At 41.4% G+C, this 17,812-nt stretch overlaps 1 protein-coding gene across 1 annotated transcript in view; it reads left to right on the forward strand.

Moving 5' to 3' along the window:
- ADAM12 (ADAM metallopeptidase domain 12) overlaps window positions 1-17,812 on the forward strand; it is a 352,228-nt gene that overhangs the window by 89,897 nt on the left and 244,519 nt on the right. The window contains exon 3 of the mRNA XM_077821415.1: window positions 17,017-17,090. Within this exon, the coding sequence (XP_077677541.1) occupies window positions 17,017-17,090 (74 nt within the window). The remainder of the gene's footprint in view (window positions 1-17,016; window positions 17,091-17,812) is intronic.

The raw sequence follows: 17,812 nt of genomic DNA on the forward strand, positions 1-17,812 counted from the left end.
ACACTCAGATACTCACCAACATAGCCTCCTTAATGCAACCCTTAGTGTACCTCCTCTCAGGCAGATCCCAGGCAAACGCCTTCTGTTAGCTGCTGTGCTGTTCGCTGCTCTTAATGTCACCTGTTAGTGAAGTGTCAGGTTAGGACATGATTCCTGGCATAGGGCATTCACCATACAGCCACCAGTCTGTTGTGAGTAGACCTGACTGCTGGATTCCATGTGCTTCTAACCAGGCTGTTCCTAGTTATGGGTCTATATGTCACACTCCCAGGCTAGAACCTCTTGTTTGAGTCCTTCCTTGGGATGTGGGATTCTGCAGTTCAGCACCTTAGACCCCAAAACCAGTGTCTCAGACCTCCTGAGGCTCCCAGTTGCTTACATACCCACCCTCCGGCTCCAGCTACCAAATCCCACCTAGCTGTGGGAACTCTGGCTTCTAGTTTAACTTCTTTTGGGGACAACATGACATGAAAGCAAGGAACACAAGCTTACCAAAAGAATGTCTTAACCACATTCACTTTACACTTAAAAGCATTTGAGAGTTACAGATCTTTGAAAATAAAAGTCTTGAGAAGCCCCTCCCTGTGGCTAATTTCACCTCTTACACATAAGGCTGAGGTTTGTCAGCATTCGAACTGGGCACAGTGCCTTCTGCTCTCTCTCTCTCACACTTTCAGCTTCCATGTGGCAATGATTGTCCCACTGCTCAGAGACTTAACCTTCCGCCTTCAGTATAGTCTCTCTCCTTTTTCCATGTGTGCAGGCTGAGAAGTCGCATATTCATCAGTCATGCTACTGCCCTTCTTAGAAAATCCATTGTTCCATGGGGTTTGTTCAGCAGTTGAGGGACAAATGGCCCTACATTGGGTTGTGGTGGCTTCTCAGTGATAGTCCTTCAATGAGGCAACAAACATTTTCCCTACATTGCAATAGACTGTGGTACCTATGTTCAGCACATAGAACTAAGTGGAGGTTACAGGACAAAATGGAGTTCACAATTTGATGCAGACACATCCTTCTCTGTCACAAGTATATCATTTTTTTCCTCTCTTGGCAAACCTGAATTGTCTTCTCCATAAAACTCTTGTGCAATTCATCTTTGAAGTAGATGTCTATTGAAAATGAATGCAGTGCACTATATTTTTCTCCAAATGTGTTCTGTCCTCTGTTGCTTATGCTCTTTAGCACTGGCCACTGGGACCATAACAATCAGGAAGTAAGAGAACTTGGAAGAAATAAACTAAAATGAAAGATGATCTTGTAGATGACATTGGGTTATTTCCCTTGCATCTTGAGATAACCATTGCAGCTTTATCATCCTCTTTGGGAGGCTTCATTTCCACTGCAGCACATAAACTATTGTCATTTTTCTGTTTTTAGAACCAAATGAACATTGTGGAGGAATATCTTTAGCTGTTCACAGAAGCCTAAAGTTTTGTCATAAAATAAGTATCAGAGGGATAAATACCAGAGAGGGAGAGGAATTATTTAAACTCAGTACCAATGTGGACACAAGAACAAATGGATATAAACTGGCCACTAGGAAATTTAGATTAGAAATTAGACGAAGGTTTCTAACCATCAGAGGAGTGAAGTTTTGGAATAGCCTTCCGAGGGAAGTAGTGGGGGCAAAAGATCTATCTTGCTTTAAGATTAAACTCGATAAGTTTATGGAGGAGATGGTATGATGGGATAACATGGGTTTGGTAATTAAATATTCATGGTAAATAGGCCCAATGGCCTGTGATGGGTTTTAGATGGGGTAAGATCCAAGTTACCTGGGAAAGAATTTTCTGTAGTATCTGGCTGATGAATCTTGCCCATATGCTCAGGGTTTAGCTGATCGCCATATTTGGGGTCGGGAAGGAATTTTCCTCCAGGGCAGATTGGAAGAGGCTTTTTCGCCTTCCTCTGTAGCATGGGGCACGGGTCACTTGCTGGAGGATTCTCTGCTCCTTGAGGTCTTTAAACTACAATTTGAGGACTTCAATAGCACAGATATAGGTGTGAGGTTTTTTTTGTAGGAGTGGTGGGTGAAATTCTGTGGCCTGCGTTGTGCAGGAGGTCAGACTAGATGATCATAATGGTCCCTTCTGACCTAAATATCTATGAATCTATGAATCTAAGTAAAAGTCTAACTCTCTTTATTCTAGAGATAATTTCTTTTAAATGGTCCCTAGTAAAGGTAAATGTCTATAACTTGTCTTTTTTGATCAGTGGGAAAAGAACTTTGCAGCCTGGAAGCTATAGAAGACTCATTTCAGAGTGGCAGCGAGTTAGTCTGTATCCACAAAAAGAAAAGGAGGACTTGTGGCACCATAGAGACTAACCAATTTATTTGAGCATAAGCTTTCGTGAGCTACAGCTCACTTCATCGGATGCATTCAGTGGAAAATACAGTGGGGAGATTTATATACACAGAGAACATGAAACAATGGGTGTTACCATACACACTGTAACAAGAGTGATTAGGTAAGGTGAGCTATTATCAGCGGGAGAGCGGGGGGTGGGGGGTGGGGAAAGCCTTTTGTAGTGATAATCAAGGTGGGCCATTTCCAGCAGTTGATAAGAACGTCTGAGGAACAGTGCAGGGGAGGGGAGGGAGAAAATAAACATGGGGAAATAGTTTTACTTTGTGTAATGACCCATCCACTCCCATTTTTTATTCAAGCCTAAGTTAATTGTATCCAGTTTGCAAATTAATTCTAATTCAGTCTCTCTTGTTGGAGTCTGTTTTTGAAGTTTTTTTGTTGAAGAATTGCCACTTTTAGGTCTGTAATCAAGTGACCAGAGAGATTGAAGTGTTCTCCAACTGGTTTTTGAATGTTATAATTCTTGACGTCTGATTTGTGTCCATTTATTCTTTTACGTAGAGACTGTCCAGTTTGGCCAATGTCCATGACAGAGGGGCAATGCTGGCACATGATGGCATATATCATTGGTAGATGTGCAGGTGAATGAGCCTCTGATAATGTGGCTGATGTGATTAGGCCCTATGATGGTGTTCCCTGAATAGATATGTGGACTCATTGTAGTTCAGGCACAGAGAGGGACAGTTGGTACACACTGAGCAATGGATTATGTTTATACTTATTGCAGGGATACAGGTGGGGTTTCCCTTATTTCTGACAGGATGTTTCATGTCATTACAGCACGTCATAGGATTGGGCCCTGCCCTATGGAAGGTGAACACTTATTCCTAATCATCGTGGTTATTAGTCTAAGTGTTCGCAGTATTGGGTCCCTCTTTTGTATTTCATTAGTCTTACTCCAACAACTTGTTTTTTAGATATCTAAATCTAAAAATGATTCTGAATGATTTTTTATCTCAAAGCTTGCTGTGAAAATAGGGTATTGATTTACCTATTTTTAGCTTTTATACTTAGGCTTTACCTTAATGGGATAGCCATTTTAGGAATGAGGTTGGGATCGCTGCTCAGTTGAATATTAATAAACAAAACAAAAAAATGAAAACACTTGACAGTTTAAAAGTTTAACTTTCTGAAGTTTCTGTGGATTCCTGTATGCTTGTCCAGAAGCACTTTGATATGGTTTAGTCTAGTTCCTCATGGGATGATCACAGTTAATTTGACTGTTGAATTAAATCTTTGGGCCCGATTCTTCTCTTACACCAGCAACTCAGTAGAGTTACAACAGTGTAAAATCAATGTGAATGGGAAATCATGCTCCCTAGCTCTAATTCTGTTTTCAAGACCCAAATTAATTCATACTGTTTTGATTGTCTGTTTCAGATAGTTAATATTTATTTTGAAAAGATTAAGAAGGATGCCTCTCGAAAAGGATGTAATAAACCTGTCAGCAGGCTTTCCCCAGAATAGGCATGGCGCCCTCATATGTTTTCCTGCACAGAGGTCATGAAACCTTAGTCCAGACCCTCAGCTGGTGTAAATTGTCATGGCTCCATTGACTTCATGAGAGAGAACTCCACTGGGACAGACAGAAGTTTCCTCCCAGGTAGGGGGATTTGCCTGCCCTGCCTACGTAAGAATTTGTGTGGTGCTCCACCCTTTAAACCTAAACATGAATCTTGGGACGCCTATAGAGAGCCAGAACATCTTCAGTGAAACCCTTTGGATCCTCATCCAAGTGGAGCCAACTGGCTACAATGAAACCTGTCACCTGGGGGTAGGGTTGCCAGTTTTGGTTGGACGTATTCCTGAAGGTTTCATCACATGACATATTCTTTAATTAGAGATTAATCTTTAATTCCTAGAGACGCCAGGACAATCCTGGGGGGGCTGTGATTGCAGATGTATAGAGGGACTGCTGACGAATGGAATTTTGGTTGGAAATCTGAGGTGAAGTAAGACACATTCAGCAGCTCTTTCCTGGTTCCACTCACTCTCCCCTCCTGAATCATGGAACCCCAACTCCACAGCAGAGCTACTGTGGTGGCTGAAAAGCAAGAGGAAAGGCATCAGAGTTGCTGCTTTCCCCACCCTCACTGCTTTGGGCCCAATATGCTACTGTGTACATCACCCAGCAAAGGGATAGCATGTGGCCCACCATTTGTGAACAACCCTTAGCTGTGTTTATGGCAGACTTACAGTTTGGGAAGTAGAAATGGAAGGGGAAAAGTTATGAATGTTTGTGGACTTCAGATTGCCTAAGTATAATAGGAGAGGAGAAAGTCCTACATTGGATATGTTGCCTTTCCAGACATTAAGAAAAAAAATGGTGCAAACTTTTTACTGTGCATGTTTATGCACATTTATCATCCCATAAATAAAGGTTGGGATTGCAAGTATTTTTGATGTCTCAGAAAGAAAATCTCCTTTGTGTGTGTGTGTGTGTGTGTGTGTTGTGTTGTGAAGAATTTCTTCAGGTTCCTACATTGAACTCACCCATGTCAAAGCGTTAAAGGACTGTGGTTCTTTGCTGCTTCCTTAAAAAATGAGTTCTGTTTAAAAATGCTGTGTTCTCTTTAGCTTTTAGTTATTTACTTCCAGAGGGATGAGGGCATCGCGCTTTACAAAACACAGTAGAGTTCCCTACCCTGAGGAACTTGCAAAACAATATCAACTACATCTAAATATTTATTCTCTTTGTCTGCATGAAATATCATTTGGTTCTATAGGTGTTTGTACAGAGTGTACTCTGCCAGTGTTTGTTTCATTTCCTATGGTTTTAGTTTAGAAAGAAGTTTTTAATAGGAGAGAGAAATAGTCCGAGCATGGAAAGTAGTGCAAACCATTTGTAATACTCTGTAGTAATTGTCTTAAATAGATACGCTTGTTGGAGAACTGGTGTTTGTTGGGTTGCATTTTAGTTATCACTCTGATTCCCCATCAGGTAGTCTTGGGTCTGATGGATCTCCTTACACCTCTCTCTTTTAGGTAGGTGCTACCATATGTTGTGAGGTATGTAATGCCAACGTAGAAGTCTGACACCTGTAAACATACTTTTCAACCTTCTAGGGTCCCAATGTAGAACATCAATGTGTGGCAAATAAGGGATACAGATGTCCCTTGTACAGAAAACTTAAAATGACGTGAAATTTAGGCCCTGTAGTGTAAGACTTCCTATAACATGAGTTCCTTGGTTCTGAATTCCTGATTGAAAAAGAGAGAGAAACCCATATTTGTGTGGAACATACCGATAGTTAATTTTGGTGTCTCCACAAATGAGGGACATTTGAGAGGTAGGCCTGTGAGGTAATGCATGTGTCTGACCTTGATTATTTGTGTTTAATTTTTTTCAGGAGCTTAGAGGAGAAAATAAACATGATCCTACCCTTACAGTGAATGTTTGTACTTCTTACAGAAATCAAAAAACTAATGTGTGCCAGGATGCCCACATCAGAAGCATACCATTGAGCTTCCCTAAATGTCCTCAAGGGAACGGTCAGATCTGGAACTGACTGGGGCCCTGTTAATTCTTCTATTACCCTTGGTTTAAGGTTACCCAGGAGACACACTGTCTTTACTAGTTTCTCCCGAGACCCCTACCACCCCACATATGTGTCTTACACACACGCACTTGGATGTCTTCCTTTTCTTTGCCTTTTCTGAGAGGGCATCCTTTGGTCTGGCCCACTGCTGAGGCAGCTCGGCCTCCAAATAGGTATCTGTTTTCTCCACCGCCTCACCAGCACTGGCCAGAACCACTTGACCCAACTTTGGACTCCCACAGGCAGAATATACAGGAATTGCTCCAGGACCACTAGGTCCATGATTTTTTTCTGTGGAGTTTGTCTCTGGAGCCAGCCAACGGCTCATGAGGTCCCAAAACTGTTGGGCTATTATCCATGGCCATACTCCCTGTGGGAATAGTTTGACCAGGAACTTTTGCTGATACCTCTTCTGAGTCAAGCCCAGCCAGCCCAAAATAGCTGCATATCAGCCCATCTGTTCATTACTCAGCCTGATATGCTGCCTGGGCCACTGCACTCAGGGGATCCTGTGGCTACCCAAGATGACTCCTCCCAGCTGGCCACCTGCACAGATGTGCAGAGGAAGGCCTCAGTGTCATCTTCTGGACCCAGCTTTGCTGATCCAGCTACAGGCCTGCCTGAGCTACCCTTTCCTGATCATCAGATTTCTTAGAGCCTATTTCTCCAGCTTTTTAGGAGCTTCTCCTGGTGCTGTGCCCTCTGCCATTGCTGCTCAGCAGCAAGCTGCGTCTCCTGCAGGTTTTCTAGAAGTTTACAGGTGGATGGGCTGGGTCTGCTCTGCTGTTCCTGTGTTGCTGGCCTACTGCCATAAGGCATAGAATGGCTTCCATTTTTCATTCATAAATACCACCCCACCCTCCATAAAAAGAAGGGAAGGACAACAGAAAATACTTCCTAGTTATCTCCCTTCTATCACTGGCTCTTCCATATTTGTTCCAATAGCCCCTTGATTCCAGGGATCTATCGAGTGTCCATGTTCTCCACTAGGTTGTCATTGCATCACCACACTCCCGATGTGCTGCTTTGTAGTGGAGCAAAACACTGCAGCTGCGGTACCTCAGTTTCTCAAATGGAGTTTCTAGCCTGCTCTGGTCGTTTGTGGGTCTGCCTGCCAGCTTGGTCACAACAAAAATTCATCCCCCTTCTGGGGTAGCAGAGTCCAGCGCCATAGTCCAAAAGAAACACAAACTAATGGAGTCTTTGTCCTAGGTGGACTTAATTCTGGAGCCCTTCTGGTGATGTTTGTTCCCTTACTTCCCTTCCAGTGGATCACACTCTGCTGAATCCTGCTTAACAGCTGACAGGTCCAGGGACACACAGAGTCCCATGTCAGAGCCTACCTTCCTTCCATGTAGGCAATGACCGGCAGGAATTTTATCAGTTCCTGGCCCCAGCCTGGCTTCTCTCCCCAAGTTAGAGCTGTTGGTCTGCTCCCTTTCCCTGCCAGCTCCCAACTAAGCAGGCTGTCCACTTTTTAGCCTTGTCCTTCAGGCCTGACATCCACTTCAGGTGTAGTGGTTGGGGCTGATGGAGCTCACAGCAGCTCACTGACCTTTTACAGGTCAGTGTGAGGTTTGTAAAACCCATCACAGTGCTTACCCCCTCAACCTCAAACTACCCTGTTGTACAATACTTTACTTTGACCACCAGATTATCAATTAGAATGTGACCTTGGTAAGTACTTGCTGAAAATAGTGACCATTTGGTGACCTGTCATAGTTGATTTGGAACGGGGGTCTCAGTCCAGTTCCTAGTCGACAAATGTCCATGTTAAAGTTGACAAAAATTGTCACTGTTACTGGCAATCTCAGCAGAGTTCCAGAGAATAGGCACAGATGTTGAACTAGTTATTCACCCGTAGAGGTGCTCCCACAGGTCAGGTTGGAGGTATTCGCATAGGGTGGTGTTTGGGGATTGTTGCACATTCTTGTTCTAGTCATACAGGCTCTATCCAGCAAACACATAGACACCTGCTTCCTTCAAAGTACTTAGCAGGCATCTAACTGCTTTGCTGGATGAGAGCTATAAGATTTGATTCAGAGTCAACAGCAATTTTCCATTTTGAATCAGGCCCACAGAACTTTAGGTTAGTATTTTCAGAGGATCCTGATGAAGTTAAGCCCCCAACTCTTATTGAAAGTAAATGCCCAATATCTTAATTCTCCTAAGAACTACATCACTTGATTTCCACTAAGGTCAAACTTGGGGAAAAAGTAAGTGTTTGTTACCATATTGGGGTGATTGGCAGGTTCTTGTGGTGAGTTAGGGATATAAACCACTTTCAACTCAAAACAGGAAAGACTGAGTTAAACATGCACTAGATGAGTGTTAGAGAGACCATGACAAAACCAAAGAGATGTCTGCAAATCACAGAAGCAGAGCCAATTTCTAAATATTGTCTTGAGTGATTTATGCATCAGTCAGAAATTAATTACTGACTGAAATGTAAATGATATATCTATTTGGTTTCATTCTGAAGATTATTGGTTCCATTTAGAGTTTTATTCTAGTTTATTTATCTTCCTAAGATTTTTGCTTCCCCTCTCCTCTTATTTCTTAACTTCCATTAAGCACACATTATTTTGCCTTTTCCCCAACTCATGTTGCTGTATTACAAATATTGTACATGACAACCACCAGACTTGCTTGGCTCTAACCAACTCTGTCAAAATAAATGACATTAATCTTCCACATTTACAGGTGCTTGGTGCATTCTGTGGGGAAATCACATTCAGGCAGCTTTGGGCAAATCTAGTAATATGTATATTTGACCTAAGCTTTGCACACTGCTGAAACATCCCCCCAAACCTAGTTTCATGTGCTTGGGTCTTACAAGGTGATTTCTCCTTCCCTGAAGTAGAGCCCATGCAATTAATCATTGAATGTGAAGGTCTATGAGCTCATTTTTGTTGTTGCAAAGTTTTCCTGTCTATTTTGGATCCATGTTTACTCGTGGTATTTTTTTAGACAAAAGGTACCTGATTATTATATCCATATACCACATATTGTCATTAATTTGGCACTTGGGTGAATACAAGAGAAACCTATGTGTCTACATGCTTTGTACACTCTGATCTGTGCACTCAACTATGGGATTTGACATTTTATACAATTTAAATTTGGACTTCACAAATTTATTAACACTGATACCTGAAATGTTATAGAAGACATTTCAACTTTCAAGTTGTTTTTGTGCTATTTCTCTAGTCTTTTTATTTAGACATTGTTTTATTTTTATATATAAATGCTAATAAAACATTTTTTTTAGATAGGGGAGTCCCAGCATAACTCATTTATCTTAATCCAGTAAAAATGTTGAATCCTTTGATAGTGAGAAAAGTACAGAGTCTTATAACTTAGGAATGGCCACTCCATCAGCTTCCTTTTCCTTCAGATGTAATATAACATTATTTAGAAGTTTTCTATCCTGATCTTGACAGCTAGTAACAAGGGGAAAGCTAACAGCACTGCAGCATGATTACAGTAAATGCCAAATCTGCAGCCTAAAGCAAGGTGTAGTCCAGCTATGAATAATACTTTTTTGTAGATTACTTTGCAACAAAAATATGCTCTGTGCAATGCCCTTTGTAATTAAACTTGCAGTATGGATGCAACAAACATGCTGAATAAATCTACTCCATTAATATTTTCACACATGAAAGCTGAAGATGATTGTATGGCTATTGCTATAGTAACATCTTTGCTGCTTAGTCCATCAATCAAGACAGGGACAGGTTCAAGGATCTGTTGTTAACAAATCAACATTGGGTTTACTTTGAGGCATAAGACGAAACAAGTGCCAGTGAATATAGAAAAATATACATACTAATCATTATTTTTGTTATTTGTATTCCAGAACTGCCTAGAAGTCCCAATCAAAATAGGGGATGCATTATGCTAACTGCTGTACTTATAGAGTATGTCTCCACAGCATTTGGGAGTCTGCAGAGCAAGCTTCCCAGCCCAGGTTGACAGACTCTAAAAATAGCTTTGTAGACATTACTTTGAAGTTTGGGTTTCAGGCTGCAGCTTGAGTGCTGAAACCTAGGGAAGGAGGTTTCTGAGAGCAGTGTGGATGTTGGGGAGACTTGGCCTAGCCACTCAAGGTTAGATACAGGGAGCCAGGTGGGCTTGAGAGCCTAAACCTCAATGTCCACACTGCTATTTTTAGAATGCTAGCTCACTAGCACAAGTCTGTCTACCCGGATTAGAGGCTTGATCCCAGCTGCAGTGTAGGTGTACCCTAAACGTGTTAGTCTGTCTCACACAGGACATCTGTGGCCAAGTTGGGATCTGAACTTGGGTCTCCTGAAACCCAATCTAATGCTTTAGCCACAAGACTATCCTTGCTGTTATCTAACTTTTTACCAAAATACCAGTAGCTGTCTTGTTGGGAAATGACCTAGAATCCCACCCCCTGAATCTCCGGCCCATTGTGCGGTTACTCAGAGCAAAAATCAGGAAAAGCCATAGCCCTTGGCTCTGAACCTGACCTGTGAGCTTTCTCACAGCAGAAGGCCTGGAGAGCTTTCCTGTGATTCTTTTTTAACTTAATAGTGATTTCTAAAAACAATATTTAATTAATTGTTTTACTTCAAAATTCTTCTGCCTGCAGTTTTCAATTTAAATTCAAAGAGGAAAGTTAAGTGCAGAATGACCACAGGAGAGCTCTCCTGAAGGCAGCTTCACTGCCAGGGAATAAGTCCAGACCAGGAAGAAGTTGTTTACAAAAACAGTTCCAGCCAATGATGGATATCATCAGAAGTTGCAGCTGCTTTTAGCCAATCAGGAGCATGGAATTTTTGAAGCCAGGATTTTTTTTATGGAACAAATGATGTTTCCTAGTCAACTTACATTTTCATTTGGCACAATATTGCGCTTGTATTTCTCAATCATTCATATTCCAAACAAGCAATAAATCTAAAGTCATTGGCTACTCTACTTATCAGGTAGACATGCATAATGATTCTAGTTCCATTATAAGAAATGAGAGGGCTTCTTCCCTGCCAGTTGGCTCTTGGATATGTCATATTTTTTTCTCTTTTGGTCTGTTTCTGTCAACAGTAGCCTAGCATCTCATTCACAAGAGATGATTTAAATTGTCCATTATTTGTTTTATCTATTTTTAGGAGGTTTGTCAGAGTAATTCCTGCTTGGCCTCAACTGAAGGTTGAATTCAAATTGTGTACAGTTTATTCAGTGTTTCAATATTTTTTTCTCAGATTACTAAATAAATTGCACTAATCCTAATTCAAACCTAAAGAAAAAAAACAAACACCAAAAACCAAAACAAAACAGTGGACTGTAAATTTGCGCACACTTTTTAAAAAAAATTCCAGTACAAGCTAACAGAAGTATGTGCCTTAGAATTATGTCATGGGAGAGTGCATAAGGAAATGAATTTAGGTACTCTGAATTAGGAGAGAAGTGAGGAAAACAACAGAATACTTTAAACGTCTTAGGGTCAGGACTGTTTCTTAACACACAAACCATTCTCTGGTCTCATATGAGTACTAGTTGCATACTGGAAAAAACAGTGGATTGGTGGGATATCCCAACAGAATAGGTCAGAAAGCAATAGGCTACTTGGAAAGGCCGTTATAGACTTGGCACATCTGTAGTGTTTTGTTGTCGTGTAAGTAATGTTGTTTTAATAAAAGCATTTTAGTTTCACATTTTGTAATATTGAAGGATCTTGCACATGGAATAAGTGGTATCAGCATGGAAATTAATCGTCTATATCCCTCATTATTTTTTGCTTGTGTCTTACAACAAATGAGTGCAAACATTTTTTGGTTTTTTCTAAAAGAGACTGTACATAACACTTTTTACATACCACAATGATGTGGTGGGGTTTTTTTTTTGGTTATTCTAAGCAGAAAACATAAACCATTTAACTGACATCAGCGTTTATCGCGAGTGGGATTTTTATTGAATCTTGCAACTCATTTTCAAAAAGTTGTCTCAAAGTGGAAATTATTATACTTTGCAAGAAACATATACAGTTTTGAAAGACTTGCAAAAACAAATGCCCTAACAGTTTGGAGGAACATTAACATAACTTCCTATGAAATAATAATGTTCAGCATGTTTCAGAGGTTTATACATTAAAACCCACCTTCTTCAGAATAATCCCTGATTCTCTTGCACATTTGAAATATATCTCTGTAAGGTGCTTACATGGCCTCTGTTATCACAACATCTGAGCACCTCACAATCTTCAGTGTAGTTATCCTCTCAACATCCCTGTGAAATAGGGAAGTGCTATTATCCCCATTTATTTTCCAGATCAGGAGCAAGGCCATAAGTCACTTAGGACACACAGGGAGTCTATGGAGGACCAGGGAGTAGAACTTGGATCTTTCATGGCCTAGGCTAGAACCCACACCGCTGGACCATCCTTCTCTAGCAGTGACAGAAGGACTCACTATTATGGATGAAATATTATTTTAAATTACCTGTGCACCTTTTGAAGAGTGACAGTTTTATCTTTTGATGGCACGTTCTCCTCTGCATCATTTTTATATCACAGCCTTGTAGTGTTAATTGACTGTCAACGAAATTTTATAATGAACTCATGAATAAACATATTCATCATTTACATATTAACTAAAGGGCCTTAAGGCTAGGAGAACCCATTATGCTTCTGCAATATCTTAATTCTTTACTGTGTAACATTATAGTTAATTCTGTTTTGTCCTCTTAAATTCTATGGTGTGCATATCTCCTGGGCTTTGGAATCCGTGCACTAATATTAAAGTTGTAATCAAAATTAACTCTAAATATTCATGCAAATAAATGACTCCCATGTGTCTGGTGAATGCCAAGGCTGCAGTTAGAAGCATTTATTTGGTATTGTAGAGCAGGGGTTCTCAACCTTTTTCTTTTTGAGGCCCCGCCCCCGACATGCTATAAAAACTCCAAGGCCCAGCTCTGCCACAACTATTTTTCTGCATATAAAAACCAGGGCCAGTGTTAGGGGGTAGGAAGGCAATTGCCCAGGACCCATCACACCACAGGGGGACTGCGAAGCTAAGTTGCTCAGGCTCTGGGTGGTGGGGCTCGGGGCCCTGGTCATCAGTCCCATGTGGCGGGACTTTGGCTTTCTGCCCTGGGCCCTAGTGAGTCTAATGCCAGCCATTCTTGGTGGACTCCCTGAAACCTGCTTGCAGCTCCCGGGAGCCCCAGACCCCTGGTTGAGAACCACTGTTGTAGAGGGTTCTAGTTATTGCAAAGTACACTAGGACACTGTATTTTAATGTTGTTACTGTTTTGCTAGTGGGGGGCAGGGGGGGAAGCTGCGTGTGAATCTGCACTGGTGACGTTTGAAACAAATGATTTAAGATGGAAGTAACTATCTCTCTTTAAAAGTCCAGTCTGTGCTTCATGGTGTGTTTGAGATAGCTTGAGTTTTGCCAGGTTTTTAATATAGTGAATTTGTAATTCTGCCTCAAGCTCCCATATACACACACATAGTAATCTTGCCATAATTATTTCAATTTTAATAAAGGGTTGTGATTTTTCTAAATCACTTAGAATTAATCATACTTCAAAGACATGCTGTCATTCAGTCAATCTGAGGTAGTACAGACTCTTTGGTCCATAAATCAGAAATTCAGAAACATTTCTCTATAAATCAGTGAAATGCTAAATCACTAAAATTCAAGTATTTCAGCTCTGATTGGCTGACCTAAATTTAGATAGTTTTTTCAAAAAGTAAATTAAATGTACAGGAGATCCACTGACTCTCTTAAACTACAAACAATTTCAAAACAAGAAAGTCTTTTCTAACAATTCAATGAAACTTATTTGTTAAGGTGCAAACTGAGCATAAATGGTCTGTGATGGATATACCAACCCGACACTTGGCAACAAGGGGTTAAGGAACTGCTCTGGGCTTAGCCAGCTCTGCCCCATTGCACCTGTAAGAGACGCACAGACTGGAGGAGGAGGTAAAAGGGAGCAGAACAATTCACTTGCAGGCAGACAAGGGAAGAGAAAGGACCTCTATCTTGCAGCTTCTGAGGAAAGATCTGAGTGAAGGGAGGACCTGCTTCCGTTTTACCCTGAGAGGGAGACATTTCCCGCTCTTGCAAACTGACTCTGTTTGTTGCGTTAGTTTGCCTTGTTTTGTATGTGGACTACCCTGGAAGGGGAGAGTCTTAGAACAGACCTGGCCACCCCAAGAGGGAGAGAGCTGCCACGCCACCACCAGCTGCGAAGAGGCGCCAAGCGATGAGCTGATCCCCTTCACACCTTCCCGTTACAGGCTGTAAACTTTGGACATTAGATGGGTGGTAGGAAGTGGCCCAGGGAGGGCAGCCCTAAGGCGCTCCTGGGTGTCAATCCCATTGGTCGCCTGCACAGGACCCTGGGCTGGAGTCCGGTGGAGTGGGAGGCCCTGGGCTCTCCTACCAAAGCCCCCCTCTGCATGTCATAGGGCCTAGTCCCCTGACCAGTAGGCAACACTCCCCCCAAGCGAGATGATCACATGGTCCTTAATATAAATGTGTGCTTTGTAAACTGTAATTCAGCATTCAAGTGCAGTATTCAAGAATTACTGGATGGTTATTGGCTCACTAGGCAAAGTAGTTGTGATGGGTTGGGTCACAGAGACACCCTTGGGACTGCCACCTGATATGCTGAGACTACCTCTGAGTTTTCCCTGCTAGTCTGGGACTTCAGTACCCTGTCTTATTGAATTAGACACTCCAGTCTGCTGCAAACACAGACCCAGATCTGAACCACATTTCCCACAAGCTGCAGACTTAACTGGAAACAGCTTAAGAAGAGCTTGTGTGTCTAGCACCCAGACACCCAGTTCCCAATGGGATCCAAACCCCAAATAAATCTGTTTTACTCTGTATAAAGCGTATACAGGGTAAACTCATAAATTGTCCGCCCTCTATAACACTGATAGAGAGAGATGCACATCTGTTTGCTCCCCCAGGTATTAATTATTTGCTCTGGGTCAATTAATAAAAAGTGATTTTATTAAATATAAAAAGTAGTATTTAAGTGGTTCCAAGTAATAACAGACAGAACAAAGTAAATTACCAAGCAAAATAAAATAAAATCACGCAAGTCTAAGCCTAATACAATACGAACAGATGAAATCTCACCATCAAAGATGTTCCAATAAGCTTCTTTCACAGACTAGACTCCTTTCTAGTCTGGGCCCAATCCTTTCCAATTGTACAGTCTTTGTTCCAGCTCAGGTGGTAGCTAGGGGATTTCTCATGACTGCAGCCCCCTTTGTTCTGTTCCACCCTCTTATATATCTTTTGTACAAGGCAGGAATCCTTTGTCCCCCTCTGGGTTCCTACTCCTCTTTCTAAATGGAAAAGCATCAGGTTAAAGATGGATTCCAGTTCAAGTGACATGATCACATGTCACTGTAAGACTTCATTATCCACTTGCCAGCTCGCAGGTATACAGGAAGACTAACAAGTAAACAGAGCCATTTACAACCAATTGCATTGGTTAATGGGAGCCATCAAGATTCCAAGCCACCATTAATGAGCTACACTTTGTCTAATTACAATAGGACCTCAGTTATATTTCATATTTCTAGTTGCAGATACAAGAATGATACATTTATACAAATTGGATGACTACACTCAGTAGATTATAAGCTTTGTAATGATACCTTACAGGGGACCTTTTGCATGAAGCATATTGCACTTATATTATATTCACACTCATTAGCATATTTTCATAAAATCGTATAGAGTGCAACATTACCGTAGTATTTTAATGCCCACTCCTCCACACTCTTAGAATCTTACAATAGTTTGTTTCAGGCCTTTAACCTTCTCTCTGAATATCTCTTATTTAATGAATGGAGCCTCACACCTCCTTAATATAGGGAAGAATTATTATTGGGAAAGTGGGGAACAGAGAATTGAATATCTTGCCCAGTATCTCCCAGAAATTGTGTCAAAGTTGGAAATAAAATCTAGAAGTCCTGAGTGGGATTTTTAATTTTTTTGGTGCTGTTCTCCAGTTGACATCTGGTATAGAAAGTCCTCCTCTTAAATATTTGTGCATTCCTAGTGGTGCTCTAACTGTGACCTAGAGAGATCAAATAGTTTGTCTGTTTTCACAGAGATTGTTGTGATTATTATTTTCTTTATTTCTGATCACTCTGCCTGGAATGGCAGTGGTGGTGGTTGTTTTTTTTTAAGTTAAAAACCTTGGGAGGGAGAGGTTGGGTTTGGTATGTTTTTGTTTGGGTTTTGTTTTGTTTTATAGAAAGCTTATAAAAATACCTGTTAAAATTTACAGATATTCCTAGGGAAAAATAAATTAATTCAGCAGTGGTGCCTTTCCCACCGAAGTTCCAATGATGGTCATAGGTCTGTGCTACCCAGGGGGTCTACACTGTAGGTCCTGATTCAGCAAAGTACTTAAGCACAAGCTTCAAGTACATGACTATTTTGAGTGGAGCCATATAGCTGACTCCCCAATCTCAACACCGCAGATTTGGTTACAGGTGAGGAGGGAACTGGATGTGACTATGAACATCTTAATTGCAAACTGCCCCACAAGGCCTAAGGCTGATTCAGCTCATTTTAAAAGCTCAACAGTGAGCGAGAGCTTTCATGAGGCATTAGTGGCAAGATGTCATTACACCAGCATTTGAAGAAAAAGATTGTTTCAAAATTGTATTGGGGACGTTCCAGAAGGCCTCCCGAAACTGATTTGTAATGTACAGCTGTGGTTCTGTCTTATAAACTGAATCAGAGCTATATTCCTGCCACAGTCTGATCTCAGGAAGAGTGCAAGTGATATAATTCCTTAACGTGTATAGAGTCTTTCATCTGTCTTTATGAAGCAAGTGTGATACCCAGTTGATACCCATACTGCCATTCTCTCTTATTTATTAACAGAGAAATATTGCTTATAAGCTGTTGCATTGCGAAGAATTAATGTTCTCTCAACATTACGTTCTCCCTTCTAGGAACAAGGGCCCTATCGTGCCAGGTTCCCTGAGTTGCCATTGTATACAGTGGGATTTGGGTGCTGAGCACATTGCAGCATCAGTCCCTAAGAGAATATTATTAGCATTGAACTTAGTTGTCCTCTTTTTCATTTTTCAGAGTCACCCAGCACTGCTGAAGTTTCTAATACAAACTGAAAGTAAACAACTAGTCATCAGTCTGGAGAGAAATGAGTAAGTAGAGCTGATTCATATTCCTTGCACACAAGAGGTGCTAGTGGAGGGATTATAGTCTTAAAACTGATGGGGTGTGTAATGCTTGGATCTGTGGGAAAGTCTACTTCCTAGCGCTTATGGAAACAAACTCCTGCCAATAGTGTTTCATTCCAGGTTGTATTTTGGCTCTTATAATTCTCGTTACCATGTTGTAAGAATCTAGTATCTCTATATAAGACATTGAAAAGAAAACCATTCCCCCTGTGTTTTCCATGTTATCAGCCTTTTGTTTTTCCAGTGGTAACTTCCTCTGTTTACATATTGAGGGAAACCCTGTGGGTCCTGGAGCATCTTCCTGGAGGGTCTGTTCTTCCCTGATACTCCCTGCTGCCATTGGCTGACTGCCTGTGCACACACACCCTGCCCCTGAGATGTAGAGCATGAGTCAGTCAGTATTAATCCCCTGCTGGAATTTTCAGTGGAGGTTCCATGGGTTTCTTGGAGGGGGAGGGGAAATGATGCCACATAAAGCAGTTATCATCTGTCTTGGTCCCACCATCCCTGGAAAGATGATACTCCCAAACTGCAAAGCCCCAGCTGTGTGGTGTTCATGCAGTAGAGCCTCTGTGCGGGTGGTGAACAATTCCTATTCAGCTCTGTTCTCTCTAAATCTGCACTTACCGGCCACATGGACTGTGTTTTGTGCAAGTTTCAGCTGCCCTTGCTGGTACTGTATGATA

The sequence above is a fragment of the Eretmochelys imbricata genome, chromosome 7, assembly GCF_965152235.1.
Source record: "Eretmochelys imbricata isolate rEreImb1 chromosome 7, rEreImb1.hap1, whole genome shotgun sequence".
Taxonomy (NCBI): domain Eukaryota; kingdom Metazoa; phylum Chordata; order Testudines; family Cheloniidae; genus Eretmochelys; species Eretmochelys imbricata.